The 20,540-nt window shown below is 40.3% G+C and overlaps 1 protein-coding gene across 2 annotated transcripts in view; it reads right to left on the bottom strand.

Annotated features, from left to right (window-relative positions):
• Window positions 1-311: 311 nt before the first annotated feature.
• The window catches only part of LOC103480661 (glucosidase 2 subunit beta-like), a 149,699-nt gene continuing 129,470 nt past the window's right edge, over window positions 312-20,540 (bottom strand). For both annotated transcript variants that reach the window (XM_008435689.1, XM_008435690.2), the window contains 2 exons: window positions 5,589-5,688; window positions 312-1,593 (listed from right to left, as the gene is read on the bottom strand). In XM_008435689.1, coding sequence (XP_008433911.1) covers window positions 1,456-1,593; window positions 5,589-5,688 — 238 coding nt within the window. In that variant the 3' untranslated portion in view covers window positions 312-1,455. The remainder of the gene's footprint in view (window positions 1,594-5,588; window positions 5,689-20,540) is intronic.

Here is a 20,540-nt window from a genome sequence, read left to right as displayed (position 1 = left end):
AACCGGCATGTCCGTGTAAAAGCACTGAGCAATAAAATTAACAACACTTCCCCAAAGGCGAGTAGCTACACAAACTTTTGAGCATTTTTGTAGGAACCTCATGTGAACTCAGTGTTGGATGAGTTGGCCTTTCTCACAGGCTTTGCTCTAACAAGCCAAAAGTGTTTTGTTGAATTGGAGAAAACTACAAACCTACCAGTCAAGTTCTTCGTCTCATGTGACATTTCCAGAAAACGTACATTTTTACAAGTAAACTACTCAAAACTCCCTGTGAGATTATTTTACATTCGATGGAAAAGGGACAAAAACTGTTTAGAAATAAAACTTTAATACAGCAATTATGTGTAACGTAATCACTTTCTATAATATACAGTTACAAATATTTCATTTCCCAAGTGTAAGTGGAAAGTACTGCAACAACTTTACCATCTGATGGACATACTGACGTTTTTGTGCGTTCCTGAATACTTTCTGACCTTCCCTGCTGGATCTCAGCCTTCAGGCCCTTTGAAAATGTAAATAAGTAACAGATTTACATATTTGATCCTCTGAAGACAAAAAAATCTTGTTTACTGCTAAATAAACCAGATTCGTCAGCTCTTGACACAGAGAGGTACATTAAATTAATGTTGAATTAAACAGTTTCTTTCATTTTTAATATTAAGAGATTTGACCTAAATAAATGTGCGGTAACAGAATTACACAAACCAAAGCTGGAGCTAAAATGATCCATCAGCCGCCTGTCCAAACATCTAACATTTACAATCCGGCCATCCCATCTGATTCAACATAAACTTTGGCATCGATACTTTAAAACTGACTAAAAGTGACTGGAAATCCTACAAATTTCAGTCGGGGAAAAGAAAAACTGACCTCTTGACATTAACATTCTGTCTGCTGATTATCACTTTTTTTTTTTTTTTGCTTTTGGTCTTTTTGGTGATTTTTAAATATAACTTTTATTTATACATGTATGACGATATATCAAGATTTCTTCTTCTGATATTAAATAAAGGCTATATAATAAAGCGAACTCTACAATTCAGAAGAATGACAAAGCCACCGTCGAAAGTAGGCGGTTAAGTTCGCAACAATAGTAACCTGACTTTATGAAATCATTTATTGTAATATTGCTCTGTTTTGTAATGAAACCGAACTATTTCACAAACGTTTCTGTCTCAGAAATGTGTCGGTAATCGCTATATGGAAGCACAGAATGGTTATAAAATAGCAAAGTAACAGTCTATGCAAACCACAATAAAAGTGTTCATGGAACATCACTACAAAAAAAAAAAATACTTTCTGACCTCAGTCAAACTTGCTTGGAAGTATACACGTTCTGACAACACAGATGTCAGAGGGGACCCTCAGGACCCCGGCCTGTCACTGTGGGGCAAGCCAACAAGGGCAGGGGTCCAAGTTATTCCAGGCTAAGGCGGCAAAGGGAAGGGGAGGTCACAGTTCGCTGTGCACGCCCCTCTGCTTCAGCACCGGCTGACAGGCCACCGGAGTCTCAAAGTCCATGATGTACTGGCATTTGCTGGGTTCCTTCACCGATCGCAGGCCTGTCTCCGTTCCGCATGTCAGAGTGACCTAGAAAAGCACAGAGGAGGAGAATCCGAGGTGAAGTGGGGACGAGAGCTGCCGTTCCTCGAGTCGGGGAGCCTTTTATCGGTTTTAACGCACAGAGCGAGCCGACCGAAGACGCTCGGCTGCCCGATTCTGCTAGGAAAAGGTGGAAGCAAACAAGACTTTCAGGGCATTTCACATATTCACAGTGCATGCTGGCAGCTCCGGTGCCTGCAACCAACACGAGTGCATCCTCCTGCTGTCTCTGTACTTTGGGGATCACTGTGGGATAATGGAATATCACTGCTGTCTTCCCACAAGCAAACAGATCTGGAAGTGACGTGATTACAGTCGCCATGGGTCTAACGGTTTCACCTCTTTCACAAGACAGCAAAGAATGACTTATATTTTTTTGCCGTTGGTTTAGGAAGCCCTTGTATCATCCTGAGTCTTCGGCAGACACTTCTCTTTGCCATTTGAGGCAAGAACCAGACAGATATTACCATGCTGCTGGTTCAGTTTTGTTCAGTTCTTGAATAAAAACGAAAAACTTTTTTTTTTTTCCTTTATGTCACCTAGTATCTAGTTCAACAGAAATGTTAAATGTTTTTGTTCTGCCTGGTTAGACAAAATGTGCATAATTTATGTGAGTTCTGACTCAGACATACAAAACATTCAAATAGTTTTTTTTGGGAAAAACATCCATTTTAGTCCCACTGTTTGCTTTACTTGTCGTAAACAATTGAACATGAAAACATAAAAACAACATTGATTCAAAACAGATGGTTTGACTAGCAAACATCTGTGAGCTGCTTAGTTGTCGCTATGATTCATAAGGAGTTATATGTGTTAGAGTATTGAACATTGCCCCAGGCAGCTCCACTAAGAGTAAAAATCATGATGATGATGATTTAGGTCAGTACTGAAAACATCATCCTAACTTGTCAGGATTACCGATCTTGAGGTTATTGAGGTTAGGAAATATGTTTCCTTTTCAAATTTAGGTATTTCTCCTTATAGTTTTCTGAATGTCATGTTTTGAAAAGCAGATTGTTTTTGGATAAGAAGTGTCTTAATATTGATTTGAACAGTGCAGCAGTTGATATAATTCCCCAAGAGCAAAAGAAAAGATTGTGGATGTTAGCTTCTGCGGCCGTGCCAAGACAGTTTCCACAGCTACATATTAATGCTTCTTAAGGTACAATTGTTGTTTGAACTATTAAACCAATTAAATAAGTCCAAGCATTTTTAGAGGGGGATCTTGCATATTCACAGATTTCATCAAAAACTTAAAATAACAATACAGGTCATTGAATTTGAGTACCGCAGAACTAATTCTAGCTTTAGCATGCTAAGTTTAGCATGCCATGCTAAGGCTAAGGGTAGAATTAGCATAGCCAATCATCATGTATTTATGTAGCGAGTATGATTTTGACGGAGAAAGATATAAAACGCAAAATTTTAAGAACAGGAGGAGAATGCATTACCTACTACCCAGCTTAGCGAAGCAGACATTTTTTTTTTCTTTTTTGCTTTTATCAAACTGGTCGGACTAAACTAATATTGCAGCTAAATCCTTTATCACCACACATTTTAGATTGTGACTTTACCGTTTTGCATTGATCAAATTTGCACGGAAGAATTTCAAACGGCAAAGAAAAGCAACCAGCTACTTCTTTTGAATATGAACATCTGATTTTTTTTTTTTTTGACACAAGAACGTCTCTATAAATTATTTCGGATATAATGAGCGTCGAGAACATACGTACGCTGGCCCAATTTATCACACAGTGAGAGCAGCTGGTTACCAACCTGCGGTTGTTGTAGTCGGTGCTCACGTGTCGCAGCCCTGGCCTGAGAATTTAATTAATAAATTAAACAGTTGACTTCCCTCCCTCCCCACAGACCTGGTAAGATTAACTGCACAGTGCTTGAATTTGGGATTACCCCAAGTAAAACAATACATCACCGGTCCCTACTTGGGTGCAAAAAAGAAAGTGTTAGTTCATCCGAGTGAGAGAGAGGGAGCACCATCCAAGGCTAACTTTCGACATTTCAGATATAATGAGCGTCAAGTTCTGACGAGTCTTCATCTATGCTGCCTGCACACGGTTAGGGGGTCGTATCAAAGGAATTCAATTTAGTCTTTTCAAAGGGGGCCCCTGGATGGTTAGAGTACATACATTTACAAACGACGTTCACTGGGATCTGATCTGAAGAGGGGCAAGGGAGGAAAAGAAGCAGAGACCATTAAATGCGCTACATATTTAATTGAGCAAATTCTGGCAAAGAAAAAAAAAGGAGAAGAAGGAAACCATGCAAATGCGTATAGTAAAAGAGACTGTAAGTGTGTTTGTGGGAAAAACAAAGATGTACGAGGATGCAAACGGAGGACCGCTGGTGCTGATCATAAAAAAAAAAGGTTCGTTTTTATCATTCGGCATTAGAAAAAAAAGATGATTTTTGTGGAGGCCACGCAAGAAGCCATGAAAATGTTAACCTTTCAAACGGTTGATGAAGAGCTAATTGCTGGATTTGCAGCAAGACCCTTGCAGAAAGCAGAGAAATCTCCTAACTGCCCTTTATTAATGTGGCGTTATGAGGTTCATGTTATTGTTGTGTTTAGCCATCTCCCGCAGTACATGTCCCATTTGCATCGTTAATTCAAGTGTGTTCATGCTTAAAGGGGATTTAGCCTTGCAACATTTATTACTGAACCTTTTTCACCTCTGTGGTTGAAGCAGGATTCTTCACTGCCAGTTTTCCCTCATTAAAATAAATTCAAAATCCGACCCTGGTTTATGTTTTGTTCTGAAGAAGATGCGTTCTGGTTTTTTCCTCTTTCGGTCGCGATGATATCAACACCATAACTTGTTATGCTGCTGCGGAACATCTACATAGCAGCTTGTTTGGCCTCCCTTAAAGAAAATAAATAAATATAAAATTACGTTTTATTTTTTGTTTTTTTTTTACTACATTTAATCATCTAACATTTATTCTGATTTGCTTCCTGAGAATGTTGGCTAGATATGATAAAATTAGGTAAGCCACAAAAAAAATCTTCAGCCTTTCACTCCAGATTAAGATCAAACTATGTTCTCCAGAAACTGTCATCGCTGGATAACAGCAAGCTTAGAAAAACTCATTTTATGTGAAGGTAAGGGCTCGCATATTTTATTCCCCCACCCTCCTTCTTGGTGCTGCAGTCAAAATGCCATTGCTTAAGAGTCACATCTGAACCTCAATGTTTTCCCATAATTTACAAAAAACTCTCTTCAACGCTACCAGACAGGCGTATAATCACTTCCTGAACAAAGGCTCCAAAGCTTGAAGTTGTTCTTTTGTTGCAACTGTATAAACTATTTTCCACTTCCTTTGTCGCTTCACTAAATATGACGCTGGAGCTTCTTTTGAATGTCGTCTACCACCTAGCTAACTCAGCACTTCCCCGTCTCAGATCACTGTATGCACAATTTGGAGGTTTGTGTAAGCGTCCTGCCATTTCTGTTTTTTTGGACAGTGAATTTTTAATATCAGGAACTTGGTAAGATTTATTTATTTTTGGTACAAGAAGAATTGAAAAGCTTGACTAATACAACCATCTCAGGCACTGATACATTTTACCTCAGCTATTTTAATGCTCACTTTGTGCCTCTCGCTTTATTTGTTAAGACATGAAAAGTAAGTTTAGTGCTCAAGTTTAAGATTTATTAGAAATAAACGCCAAAGCTTATTATGCTTTTCGGTAAATTGTTTGACCTGTTTAAAAAAACAACAACTTCTTCTCAACCACGTTTGGATCCGAGAACTTTAGTGACCTATTTAATCGTCTTATCTGATCCAATCTGTGTCCCAGTTAATGAATAAGCAGGTAAAACAAGAGAGCGCGTGAACGAAGCACGACCCCAAATGTCACAGGGATTCACATTAGCAGAAGTAACGCAGCACATAAAGTTGGATTGAGTGGACCAGGTCTGAGTGCGCCCGCTTGCCAGGGCTGCATGCTGATCTTTACTTACAGAGGTAGTGCGAGATCCTCCTTGCCAGCACGGCTCTCCGTTCTCATACACCATCTGACTGTAGCGGTTCTTCGCTGGTCCTGCCCACATTCCCCACAACCTGGAGCAAAAAGTGACAGAGCAAAAGTCCATTGGGGCATCTTTTACGACTTTTATTGTGGTTTTTTAAAGAACACTTGGGAGAAAGTGAGAGAGTCTCTTTTTGTTTTTTTTTTAAACATCACTCAGTTGGCACATGGAAAAGCACTTTTCTCTCAGCTAAAATAATAATATAATAATAATAATAATAATAATAAAAAAAAAACTGGCAAGATGGCGAGTTTGGCAGGGCCGTTCTTTGGCACTGTTACTCAAACGTCTTCTCTTGCTCGACAATGGAGAGAAAATATTAATTACTGTTTTGTCAGAGCTAGATCGGCGCGCAGCCACACACAGGAGGGACACGTCGATACCAGTCTCGGATGAGCGGGCCTGCCCATCGCTAGCTAATTATACTCTCACCAAATATTTCAAGGGAAGAACGGAAACCAGACCAGGGTGCCAGTGAAAGCCGTCCAACGTTGCGTCGACATATGCACTTTCATTATGTGTTCTGACTTTCTCTGATCTCCTTGCTAAGCCTCACAATCTTAATTAAGGTAACAATTGCAGCCAGCTTGGCTGATTTAGTTTTGGTAGGGCACTTTTTCTTTCTTCTTTTTGTTGTGCTAATCTCAATTTCAACTATAGCGACTACTTTTTATCTGAAATAGTGAAGGCAGAGCACAAAGAATAACATCAATCTTCGTCTGACTCTTACAGACATTTATGCCGTCTTTTTCCAGCCGCCCATTAATCATTGGGATAAGGAGCTATAAGAAAATATTAGAAGAACTTTACTGTTCATTTGCATAAGTGCCGTACACACTGTTGCCAGTTCTTTCTCAAAGCTGCAACAGCTGATCTACGTGCCTCCACTGACCCTTCCATGAGGGGATAAGGCAGCGAAATCCGCTCTGTTTTCAGGGATTTTAATATTAGGAATGGCAATTTGCTTTGTAAACTATTATGACTTCACTTGTTTTATTGATGTTCATTCAAATATTTTACAGACTAAATAAAAAGGCTCATCTTAAGCTGCACTTTAAAAAAAATATAAAAAACAAAAAAAATCTGATATATATATATATATATATATATATATTATTATTATTTTTTGCTTTGATATTACATACAATTTCAGTAAAATACTGTACAGCTCATACCATTGACATACTCTGAGTATTTTGCTCAAGCTGATATCTGTCAGGATCAGATTTTACTTTGTTGTACCTGGGAAGATTTCAGAAATATCATTTACTACTCATTTGACCTTGATGAGTCCAAACAAGATGTTCTCTTTTAGGAAAAATAAAAACAAAACACTCCTTTGCTTTTACAAACCCACAGCTGTCTTTGGGGTTTTCCACGTAGCTGCAGTGCTCTTCACGATGCGCACAGCTTATTTAAAAAGCCCAAGTTGGTCAGTTGGAGGTGAATTGCTCACACGAAGTGGACGCCGGTGGGGTCCGAGTGCGTCGACTTTTCTTCCCTTTCAGCATGTCTGATTGGGGTTTGAACACCCTGTTAGCACCGGGATGCTTTTAAACGGATTGCTGTCAAGGTGAGTGCAGAAAGCTCCGGCGCTCCGGCTTTTCAGGCTGGTTGCTGGCGATCTCTTGTGCGTCACCTTCGCGCCTCCTCGTCCAACCATTCCCCGAGCTTTGCCGCCGTTACCCTTCCTCCGTTCGCCTCTGCTCTCGCTCTGCCGGGCCTTGTGTGCCCCGGGAGGAAGCGCGGACGCTGTCAATTAGGAGCTGAGTTATCGCTGGGATGTGGCCAACACACCGGTCTTTTGGACTCATGAGACGGGAAGTTATCGATAGATCATTCCCTGTAATAATACCCAGTTGGGCTTGGTATTGGCAGGCCATTTTCTAAAGTCAGTCTGCAGTTGCTTTTTTCTCTACTAGTTATTAACACCATCAACACAAGAATACATGGGGTCTTATGGCTTAATTGGATAAGATTAGGGTGCCTATCATCACTATGTAGTCTGACCTTCTGTCAGACCATGTAACCCCCCCCAACCCCCCTGGCTTTGCACGATGGACCCCCCCTGGGTTCAGTGACAACTTCATTTTCTCATCCAATTTGTCACAGTTTGGCTCTAAGCTGCATCCCTGACACAAGTCATGCTTGCCTGCACTTGTAGCAGCAGGATCAGATTCCTTAACTCATCCGGTCCAATGACTGAATGTTCTCATTTGCACCCATGTCTGCAGGGACTCATCCACCCCACCCCGTCCGGTCACCCCACTTAATGCCAAACATCTCTATCGGAACAACAGGCGAGGGCCACGTTTTGTCTGCGCTCCATAAAACGCCAGACGAACGACCTCGGTTTCAGTCGGCAAAAAGACAACCAGTGTCGCTGAGGAGTTGATGTCTTTTAGGCGTCCTTCGCTGTGTTTCAGCTAATAATCTAATACCTGCACGTTCATTTTGGCGTTTATAGAAGACATTTGATCAGAGAGATACAAGGGATGGAGGAAGAGAGAGAGAAGAAAGAAAGATAAATAAAAAAAGAAATGTAGAAAAAACACAAATTAGACAACAGGTGGGAAGAATTGTTTGGAAATGTACATTTTTTTATATTTTTGTAGACTGAGTTGGGGAAACTTGTTCTAGTCCATCCTGCAATGTGGAAAAAGAAGCAGGCTGCAGAATGCAGTCTTTCTTTTTAACGATTAAGTGATGGCGAATATTAAAGAAACTCACTGTTTGGGGTGTAAAACACAGAGAATCTTATTTACAGACATCTGGATGGAGATTCATTCTGTTATCTGCCCTTCCTTAATGGCATGAAATGCACCGTCCGTCAAAGTTAAACCTGTAATAGGAATCACATCCAACCAGCTAACCCTATTATCCATACGTTGAGTAAAAACAGGACCAATACGCACATTAAGCAGCCAATGTCATTTAGTTTCCCTCTGAATTACTAAGGTGTGATTTCGATTGACAAAAGCAGATAGAGTTGTGATTAAATCACAACATTAAATTTGTTGCATCTGCAGTATTACCTCCAGGGTTAAATGAATAAATCCTGATAAATACTGTTTGTAAGTGAAAGGTCTCATTTACATTTTTTTTGTTTTTAATGTCTAAACACTGATTTAGAACTAAAAAAAAAAAAGAAATAGTCTAATCCTGATGAAGGGTAATTACCATTAAAAAAGCTGATTAGCTCCTCTTCTTCTAATAATAGCTTGAGCTGATTTAAGCTTCTCTCGCTTCCTTTAAAACGCCATGGTGACCACCGATTCTGTTTTAAACTTCATCGTCGCGCTAATCCGAACGCCTCGAGTGATAAGTCCTGGAGATCCACTGCTAATCTCGCTCAATGCTGAAAGGAGAGCTGCCCCCTCTGCTACAGCCACAAATCAACCTTTCAGAAGCAATTATCGTTTGGACAACCCCGCTCTGGTGTTAAAACACCCTGAAGATGCTGAGGAGGGAGGGGGCTTTGGGGGAACTAGGGCAAAATTTCTGCTTGTGTTGATGTTTGTGGGATTTGAGTCTCCGGGTGTTCGCCTGAGAAAAAGACGAGGAGCAGAACTCGTAGAAGAAGCAAACATAACGGTGGCCTCAAATGAACCCAGCATAAATCTGCTCGTTTGCCTTCTGTAATGTCTGGGATGTTTGTTAAGCTGATGTAAACTCACTGAAGCTTGTTTCTTCAGACTGAGAAAAGCACCGCCGTTATATACGCTTGTGTGAACGCGTACTGCCTTAAATAAAAAGAAATTATACGTCAGATGTAGAGTTTCTGCCCGGTTTGATTTAAGTATTATAATTTGCGGTTGTTTTAAAAGTTTACGATTGTGCCGAAACACAGGAAAACCAGGTAAAAACAGGCATATTTAAAAGTGCTGGAGTTGAATACAATACTTAACGATTGCAGTGCCAGCACCAGCCTGTACTATTGATTACAATGCAGGGTGGATCCAGGCTTTTATGTCGTACTTGCCGAACTTTGACAATTTGAATGCTTCAGCTGAAATCAAAGTCATTGGACTGTTTTCGAATCTGTTATTGAGTAATTGTTGCAAGACTGTGTGAACCGCAGCCACGGTTTTGTGCTCTTAGCAGGCTAGCAAGGCACTATTTGTTGTTCTGACTGCTGTCTGCTTCGAGGTTCGACTTCAGAGTGTGTACAGTGAAGGTATTCCCCATACATTGGTTGTAATGAGCTACTGAATCACTTCTATTATCACAAACAACTCTGCCCGTTCTCCTCTGACCTTTGAGATCAACAGGGCATTTCCATCCACCCGACTGCTGCTAATTGGATGTTTTCTCTTTTTTTTTTTGGTGTGTGAAAATCCCAGTAGATCAGCAGTTTGTGTAATACTCAGACCAGCCTCTTCTGACATCAACAACCGCGTCACATTCAAAGTCCCTTTCCTTCCTCATCCTGTTACTCAAAACTTCAGCAAGCCCCCTTAACAACCTCCAGATCCTCAGGTGCAGCGAGTTGATGCTGTATGATTCACTGAGTCGCGAGGGACTGTCTGCCCCATGCTACCCATAACAAAGAAGATTGGTGTACACATCCAATATTTAATTGGATATGCACAAAAAAAAAAAATAAACTGACTGAATTAAGTATACTCAGACGACTGTTCTCCAGTAGCAGCTTCTGAAACGTAATGTAAACCTTCTTTAGGCTGTGTAAAGTCTAAGCTCTTTCCTTTCACCTTCCCACCATAGCATCGACTCATTAGCCAGCGCAGCCATAAATTAGGCCTCACAGCTATGCTTTTCACTGCTCTAACAAGGGGTCTGGTGCAGCAGGTTAGTCTGCTCACTAGGCTGCTAATGTGCTAATCATTTACAACATGAGACACGGCAACGTTCCGGAAGGTAGAGAGAGTCATTTTAGAGCTGCTGGATGATTTCAACGAGCCAACTCGCACTCCTCTCGTCAAACCCCAGAAAACGCCCGTTCGCGTAGCCCCAGCGGTGCAGAGGACGGCTGAACCTCTGCCACTCTCGTCGGGTCACCAATCAGAGAGTGGCGCTCTGAGACGAGCCCGGGTGATGTCATTACTGTGCCAGGCGCCGATGCTGCTCTCGCCCTCCTGCCGCCCACTGTGCCCAGCACCTTCATGAATAATTCATACGCACAGGAACATGTGAAGGGCACATGCAGCCAGAGCTGTTTTTTTTTCTTTTCTTTTTCAGATTCACAAACACTGCATTTATGATTGCTATTTCTCTACCTTTACACTTTTCTGAACAATAGAGTAGAGAACTGTAAAATGGCGTCCAAATAAATGTACTGTACTTGCTGTAGGTCTGCCAGTTATATGTTCGGAAAACAGGTTAAAGGTTTTGTTTTTCACAACAACCTTTCAAGTATTTCTCTCATGTGCATCACCCTGACCCACACGGTTGCTATAAAAACATCGGTGGCACACATATTCTTTCACTTTCAAGGCCAAAGCAATTTCATGTGGTGATAGGAAAAAAAAAAAAAAAGAGTTAAGGATGTACATTTTATCAACACCTCCTGACAGACATTGAGCAGGACCTGATGTCGACCCCAAAAATCAGCATTCTGCTAACAGTTCGCTTGTGCCTTATTCAAGACCCGAGCTGTTGCCATGAAAACCCAGCAGAAAGGCCATCGGGGGTTCACAGTGTCAGCTCCCCCCCTGCTCTCTGCTCCTCGCCACTCTAACACACGCGAGAGTCATTACCAATCTGGCTTGATTACCAGATATCGTGTGGGCCGTCAGGAAAGAGGGCCATATATCATAAACACATTAGGGACCGGAAGCGCATGTATGTAGGCCGAACATTTCCCCGCGACCGAGAACGAACGGAGAGGCTTCTGGCTGCGTCGTGGCACGCTCCTCCTCCTCTAAAGCACTGGGCACTAAGAGGCTGCCATGTTTCCAGGTAGAGAGGGGCCCCTCTCTCCGCTAATGGCACTCCAGCGAATGACCTTGACAGCTTGAAAATGAGCACATTAAGTAGAGCACTTAAATGTGCAATTATGCACTTGTTCCAGTCGAGGTGTCACTGCTCCGTAGGTTAAGATGAGAGTGGAAGGGGTGGGGGGGGAAAAGTTAAAAAAATAAAATAAATCATGTTTTTCAAATAGCTATCAAAACAATTAAAGGACCGGTGTGAAACGAACAGGAACGTCACTGCAATCGCTTAGACAGAATTTTTATTTCGTTTTTTAAAAAAAGCAAACGTATAGGCGATATATACAGAGTTAATCTAATGCTATACGTCCTGTATCTTGTTTAGGCTGAATAATACAAACCATCTCACTGGGACATATTAGCCAGCAAGTGAACAAAACGTCCACATAGTCGATGTTTCAACAGGAATAAAAATAGTCAAGCGTAAGATTCTGGGGCCAAATTGTTATGGCAAGATGATTGCATCAAATTATCTTCAAATATATAAGGAACATATAGATACGAGGAATTTGCCAAGCTTCTTCTGTTGTTTTCTTCCCACTTGGTCTCGCTATCTATACGTCTACTCTGCAATTTACTGCTAACTGAAATAAGAATGTTCAAGGAGACCGAAATGTTTCCGTTACTGATGGAATGATTATTTTTAAATTAAGCTGGAACACACAGAGTCGCATTACTTTCATAAATCTCAAACGATTAACTTCAATATACAGAAATGTACAGAGTGCTGGATGCTCAAAAAGAGCTCCCCCCCCCCCCTCCCATATATCTCTATGTAAATATCCACTGTACAACACATAGGCATATAGAACATATTTAAAGAACTATGAATCATTTATCATCTGCTATCTAGAGTCTGTTGCTCCTACACTGTGCTGCTTCCAGTTATTATTCATCAAGTACAGTGTCAGATGCTTTAGAAATGCTTGAGAGGAGCAGAAACAAATACTTTTAGCTGTTAAAATATTTAAAATATCATTGCACAAATACAATGATTGGGACTCTTAGTCCATAACTGGAGCTCCAAGCCAGGCTATTTTGCCACGAGTTCTTTCAGTGTCATTCATTGATTCAGTCAAAGTTCGTTTTTTTTTTTTTTTGTTTTGTTGTTGCGCTCATTTGTAACCTGTTTGTGTTCGATCAGTTTTGCAGCTATAATCTTGCAGCTCCCCAGCGACTGCAGCAAAATGGCCACCAATAGAGATAATTAGCTGCCGTACTTATCTCCTGTTTACACAGTTCACGTGCAGCTGCTGCAGAAAACTGCTAGCGCGCAGTAATTAATCTGAAAACAAGACGGAATCTGAAATCTTTTCCGTCAGAATCCCGTTCCTGCGCTGCTCTTTAAAAAAAAAGAAAAGATGTCAGGCTTTCGAGCCATCCTCACGAGAAATAGGCTCTTATTGATCAAAAGAGCATATTTCCATATTACCATGGTCACAGAGTGGAGTCTCTGCTTTCATGCCAATAAATTTGCTCAGCTGGATCATTCAAACTAAAGCCCCTCGAGGGACTTTGACAGCCTGGAGGCATTCACGTCGATGTACCTCTTTCTCTCGGCACCTGGGAGTTTTCTCTCACAGTCAGAGGATCTTCCACACGGAGGACAAAAAAAAAAAAGAAAAAACAAAATAATGACAAAATAAAACACAGTTGTGCCAATGTGGTTGGGTTTTAAAGTGAGGCGGCGGTGAATGCGAGAGGAAAAAAAAAACACAAAAAAAAAACACATCTTTACGTGCAGCAGATTTGCAAACAGCAGACAGATGTCAGCCACAAAGCACTTCCCTATTTGTATTTTCATGGTGGCCAGCACATCCCACTCTCTCTGGGGTTGCTCTGCGCTGTCATTTCAGCTGCTGAGCTCCTTCGTAGTGGGCACACACAGCCATTCGCTGTGGTTTCAATGTTGCTAGGCTACCTCACCGCTCCACTGTTTTCTGTTTGAAAATCTACTGTTCAATAAGGCAGTTCAAGGGAGACCTGTGGGTTTGAATACTGAGTGATGTGAACCTGCAGGAGTCACTTGTAGCACACGTGGACTTGTTTCTTGTTTGAGATTCTTGTCTTTATTTCCTCCTTGATTTGATTACATAATTTCATTACCTGCCTCTTCAACCCATACATTCGTTCAATTTCAATATTCAAACGTTTCTGTGCAAACCTTGCTTATTGGTACATTTTCTCTTCCAAGATTTTCACATTTTCCATATCCGTTTTTTTTTTCTCCAGACTTTAGGATTTTGGGAATGTTATGAAATCTTTTGACATAAGACTGAAAGTCTGAGCTATTGATGTGGGTACCAGATATGCCAGTGAGTACTTTCAGCTTGAAACCCCGTATAAATGTTTAGAACTCCTATGAAAGGAATTAGTACTTTAGTGCAAAGTGTTAAGGGTCCTGAGGTGATCTCAGTTTAAGCACCAAAATATAGTTCATCCAGGGAGTTCTGGCTGTGGTAGTTTGTGATCATCTGTTTTTCCGTTTCAAACACTAGTTCGAGAATCATAATAATCAGCTGTGGGGGGGTTAACCTGAATTAGCATGCGTTAACATGCTAGCAAGCACTGTGGTCTATTTTGGACAATGAAGTGAACAACCTCTGAATACTAATTTTCATGAACCACAGGACAATGAAACGTTACAGTTGAACAAACAGCACTAAAATCGGCTGACTCACTGGAAAGTGGAATATATAATAATTGAGTGGGTGAAACAAATACAGCTTACATTAGATATATTCGCGCATGGAGAATGTACTACCTTCAAATTCATCTTCTGCTGTCACTTATGCTGTGCACTACAGGGAGTGGAAGGAATTTTAAGGATTAAGCCAAATTTAGCCCATATAAGATCACCCCAATTCATAAATATGTTATTATACTCAAATTTTACCCTGGTGAAATCGTTAAAATGTGATTCCATGTCGGAATATTATAAAGTACAGATGATAAAACAATCTAAAACATTTAAGTAGAAATTCAAGCAACAGGCAGGAGGTCACACCATAGAAAAACAAGCAAAAGCAGAGCTGACTGTAGAGAACCCGACAGAAAAAAAAGTATTAATATGGAAATCTTGCTACCTGAGAGGGTCAAAATGCTGCAAGAGGCGACAGGTTGAATTTCATTATCTATTTGTTTGTTGCTTAAATTAATTGCTATTCCATCATCTGATAAATGATGGAATAGGGATGAAAAAATGGGTAATAACTCTCTGTTGCATACTTAAAGCAAGAAAGTGAGATTCAAAATATATCGGGAACAAATGAACTGCCAAAGAATATCCACCCAAAAAACATTACAAGACTTAGTGAGGCACAAAATACAAATGGGAGAAAACCTAAACAATGCTCAACATTAGAAAATATGGGTAATAACCCCCCTCTACCCCCACTGTACTTTCTATTCTGGCATGCATTCAGCTTTGGATTTTGGGCTCATCCAAAGCTTGAACTGTCAAACACGCCGATTAAAAGGGTGAAGGGTGAACAAGCAAGTCGCTTGCCAGGACCCACACAATTTCAGTATTTCAGTTTTTTTTTTGTTCTCCTTGTGTGCTGCCTATAATCCCAAGTGTAAAACAGTTTGACCCTTGCACAATAGAAGGTCGGGCTTCTCGAACTTTGCTGGGCAACACAAGCCGACCCCCCCGACCCCGGCTGCGTGGCTACCTGATTTCCCCCGAGTCCCAAAACAAAAAACTCATTTGATGACCCCTCCACTGATCCCATCCTCCTCCACAGTTGGATTCAAATCATCTCTTTGTCCTCTGAATTCCATATATTTATGCTGCTTTCTTGTGTGTTTTGTTTCCTCTGAAATTGAATTTATATTCTTTTATCATCTTACATATTTACTGATCAAACAAAAGATGTGGAAAAAATGTTTTTGTGTGTTTTTAGAACAATTTGTAGCAGCTGTGGCTATTTCTACGTGCCTTACTGTGGGCTAAGTTTGAAAGGATCTTCATTAATATTTCAAGTACACTTCTGGAAAGGTTGTTATAAACGGATACACAGTTAGCATACTCAATGTTTGTTTTTTGGCTGTAGTTTTTGGAGTTTACAGGAAATGGGCTGAACGGGAATTACAGGACATTAACATTCTTCCAGAATAACCTGTTTTCAAACTTGAATGTGTAAAAGTCTAAGCAGTGATGCTGCCTTTATTTATCTAACAAATAGGGATTTAAAAGTGAAAGCAATATCCGCGTTTGCATCTAACTTGAAAGGACAAGTGACGTTTTGGATTACTATGGGTATTACTCTACTTCTTATTACTAGCTGGCGCTAAACTTTTCATTTGTGTCCAACTTTGCTTTCTTAAAAACGGTGATGCGATATCTATAAATTAAGACATGTTTTAAATTTACATTTACTTTTGAACTACAGGGCCAAGATTTGTCACAAACGATGCTCGACAATGATCACAACGCCTGAATTCAATCAACTACTGTCAATAATTTTGACAGTATAATTTAAACGATTGCCATCATCATTATTGTTCTTCTTCTCATTGGTATTATATTCAATAATAATCGTCCCAAAAACTATCAGTTAGTTTAGAGTCAAGAAAATTGACTGTTTACTTTTGGAGAAACTGAGAAGAAGACATTACTGTGTTTCGTTGTTTACCTTTCACAGAATGTATCACAATTGCAAGTGTGAAATTATTGAGTACTCAGTAAATATTCTTACTCTTCAGACTAAATTCTTTATTTTTCAGTCAAGAAGAGCCTTTTGAATAACTTCAACCCCATTGAAGCATTAGCCAGTCTCAAGTAATGTAGTTGCATGTTTATCTATCTTTTCAGATGAACCATTTCCGGTTGTGTGCATTTACCAACTTATTTCACCGAGTGAGTCTTGTTGTTTTTTAGGGAGGAGGTTGGTGGGTAGAAGAGGGGGATCATGAAGACGGACGACGCTGTCATACCGGGATGGTGTTTGTCGCAATGCAAGCATTTTCCTCCGCTCTATTATCGTTACTATTGCTGATGTTATTGTTACAACAGCCGTCTCAGGAAGTCGTTGAGCTGCTGAGGCCGAAAGGCAGAGAAGTGAAAAGGGGGGAAGTGAGAAATTGGAATTCAAGAAGCGGAGTGTGTGTTGTATAATATCTGCATTTACAGATAATTGGGAGCATGGAGTATGACTGCCGTACATTCAGAATTTATTTTTTATTTTTTAAACTGCCACACATGTGGACACATTAAAAGAACAGAGTGTTCCAAGTTGGTTCGTCGTTGAGAACATTTGTATAGTTAACGGACTAATGTCAAACATGCTGCAAAACCAAGAAGAATGAAGAAGGGCTTAGGGAACAATTTTCACTTCATAAGCCGCAACCACAATGAGCTGTAATCACATGCAGACCATCAAATCCAATTTTGTTCAAATGGTTTAAGCATGTGTTACTAACGGCATAAAAACAATAGTTGGAGTCGAGGTTTCGCATGTTACCTCTCTCCTCCGTTTCATTCGGCTGTCCTTTAGGACGCTGGAGCAGGTGTGATAAATGCTACCGTTTAAATCAAAGCCCTCCACTCTCTCCCTCCCTCAGCCCTCTGGGGAGAAACAGGATGCCTCCATGCAGATTGATATCAGGAGGCCCAGCAAGCTCTGACTGATGGTCTGTCTGGATAAAAAATGAACTTTATACCTGCCATTCTGGTTGTGATTCATGTGTCTCCTCTGCCATCCGCGCAGACCTTCACTACTGTACATGCTCTCTGAAAACTGTACATTTTATCACGTACGCGTCCAGAAAAAAAACACCAAAGTGTTTGCATTCACTAGCTTACATTCGCACATTTTCCAGAGGCTGAGCTAAACATAATATCAAAGGCAGTTTAAGTCTCCTCGTCAGATTCTGTGCTAATTAAATATACAGCTTCACCTCAACAAATTAAAATGTCATTGAAAAGTATCTTTCAGTAATTGAATTTTTAAAAAAAATGGACATTCATTTATTATATAATTTCATTGCAAACAGAACTATAACAAGATCTCAATTCTGTTAGTTTTGTTCATTATGTCTTATTGCTAATGAAAACACAAAATCCACAAACTAGAAAATCGGAATTTTACATAAATGTAATAAAAAGCATTTAAATTCGGCAAACGCAATTACCAGCTATCAAGATTATCAACTTGACAGCTGGCAAGCTAGTCAACAAGATAAGAAACCAATAAAGGCTCATAGACTGCTGTGTGTAAGCTTACCTATGGAAAGCTTAATGAAAGAAAACAAAGTAGAAGAGAAATGCCAAGCAACAGGGATAATTCCAGTCTTGAAATGGAAATGATGCAAATCTCATCCTGTAGTTTGACGGAGATTCACTGGGTGTAGAGTGCTGTTGCCAGACACAGACCTAGGACATGGACCAAAAACTGTTGCCTTTCTCTGTTAAGGGACTGTATAATCAGAGATACCAAGGTTTTTTAGTCTGGTTAAGGAGTAAACGACTGGACGGCTGTAAAGTAGTCCAAAGTCTTCTATTAGGAGTAAAGGTATTGGACTCTGGAGGAAGAACGCAGAAGCAGAGATCCCAATTACCTAGTGAATGATGATTTGGGGAGCCATGTCATTAGCTGGTTTTGGTCCAGTTTTTTCCCCCCAAGTCTACAGTCAGAAATCACCTACAAGATTATTTTAGAGTGCTTTATACATCTTTCTGTTGACAAGCTTTTATGGAGATGTACACTATATTATTCTAATAAGTCATACTTATCAAAATTGGCAGACTACATACCTGTGACATGTAATCACTGAAATACAAAAACTTTTGATGATATTAAGTTATTAAGACACACCTGTAGCGTGGGAAAAAAATATATAAGTATATCTTTGGAATCTTTGGATCTGTGTCATTATTGGCAGAGATTTTGTTCCAACTTCAAAGATGTGTTCAACCAACGTTCTCGTTTGGTCCCGTCAGCCCCTCCATACCATCATGAGTGACAGGCAGACAGAGCGTTGGGGTCACATTACTCAGAGTTAGCATTCTGTTCCTCTTCTTTCCTGCACCAACAACATGGTGAAGCATTGCACTTTGCGCTCCAAACGGGAGAAGGTAGTGTGGGAGGCGGTGGTGCAAAAATGTAAAACGCAGCCCCGGCTTTGGACTCCAATTAATTTGCCATTTGAAAATGGAAAAAAAAAAAAAAAAAAAAACAGGAAAAAATATATTTATATATTTGCTGAGGAGGGTAATTGCACATAAATTAGCCTGTAACATCTCACTTTAGTCAGCTAGTGAAGACAAGTCACGCCTGATTCAAAAGAAGACGACATATTTTGACAATGTCGCGAAGCCTGTGTGGGGTTTTGGATCTTCCGCCCTTTGCAAAACAAGTTAAGGGTGTTGAGTTATCATGTTTAGTTGTTGTCCTTTGAGAGATGTTACAGTGAATCAGTGAATAAAGCCGTTTCAGTAGCGCTTCCAAAATCAGTGGGATTGAATTCCAGGACCTGCACACTATTAAAAATTCTGAGGGCTAAGGCCAATGAGGGGCTTTCGGAGAACAGAGGAGAAACAACCTATTATTAAAAACAAAAGCTATGTTTTGTTTTTTTTTTGACTAGAGAATTGTTTCACAGAAAGTAGATAAGAGGCGTAACAATGCATTTGCTAATGCAACACTCTGGAGCTCTATGACAACACCAGGACAGCTATAGTTCAAAAGCTAAAGAAGTGGAGAAACCTGAAAATTAGATGAAAAATACAATATAATATTTGTCAAAGATTGTTAATCCTGAGGACGTCAATGCATCAGATTACAACTCCAGTGTAACGTTAAAAATCAGCCAGAGAGTGGATGATCTTGGAGAGGTACGACGTAGAGAGCATCCTGGCCTTTTTCAGCTTTCATAGTGAGGTCGTGGCTGAGCATTTATTAGTGCCAATTGTAGGCCGACAGTTCTATGATTTATTTATTGCAGCGCTCTCGTGAGGCTGGCTGGTATGAAAATTGTGACCTGCCACTGAGCAAGCTTCAACCAATAGAATCTCGCCAAACACCTGAAATCCACAATCTCTAAATCAATAGATATGTCACCATTAACAAGCCCCTTGTGCGTAGTAATTGGTATGTGCTTAACTGCCATACAGTTACAGAGAAATGCACAAACCTCCAAATTGCGCATAGGCTTGTTGTTTATAGTTGGAAGGAAGATGTGGGTGAAGTAAATGCACTTTACGATTGATGTAAAGCGCATTTACTCACTGTCAAATAGAAACTCCTCGTGCTTTTCAAGTTTAGTGAAAAGCAGAAGGAAGAAGTGTGACCTGTGGCTTGTGGGGTTTATAATATAATAGCATAAAAGTCTCAGCACAAAACATTAAAAAATAAAGTAGATCCTCCAACGAGTTGCTACAAAGAAGTAGCTCACCACCATCAAAGTGTAAATGTGGGTGTATGACTGAATGTAGTGTAAAGCACCTTGGAGTCCTCTGAACTCAATAAGGTGCTAGATAAGTTTCCCATTTATCACCAAAATACTTCTTTAGCTTTTGAACTATAGCTGTCCTGTGAGGCTAAAATGACTCAAACAGATTCCACAGCTGATGAATCACTGTCATGGTGGTAGAACTGAGATAGGATGACTGAGAACACATCCGGAAGAAGAAAATCAGGGTTGCGTTAGAACAGAGAACAAAGAATCGCGATTGCCTCAATGCTGAAATCAGGTTTGCCTTCGTCCGCTGACGTGTGAACAGCTGTTGAGTTCCTGAGGACTTTGGGGATGCCTTATCTCGTTGTGATGGGGGCCTAACATACTATGCTGGAAATTAAAACTGTAAAGTGAGATTCCCTAGACATAAGAACTAGAAAGTATTTTCTGACGTCTCACCCTGATGTCTCCCATGGCATTTATGACACACATCAAACCCCAGCAGTTGATGGAACCATTTCCAAGGTTACAG

The sequence above is a fragment of the Poecilia reticulata genome, linkage group LG18, assembly GCF_000633615.1.
Source record: "Poecilia reticulata strain Guanapo linkage group LG18, Guppy_female_1.0+MT, whole genome shotgun sequence".
Lineage (NCBI taxonomy): Eukaryota > Metazoa > Chordata > Actinopteri > Cyprinodontiformes > Poeciliidae > Poecilia > Poecilia reticulata.
Note: the sequence above shows the minus strand (reverse complement) of the source record. Positions and strands in the feature narration are given on the sequence as shown.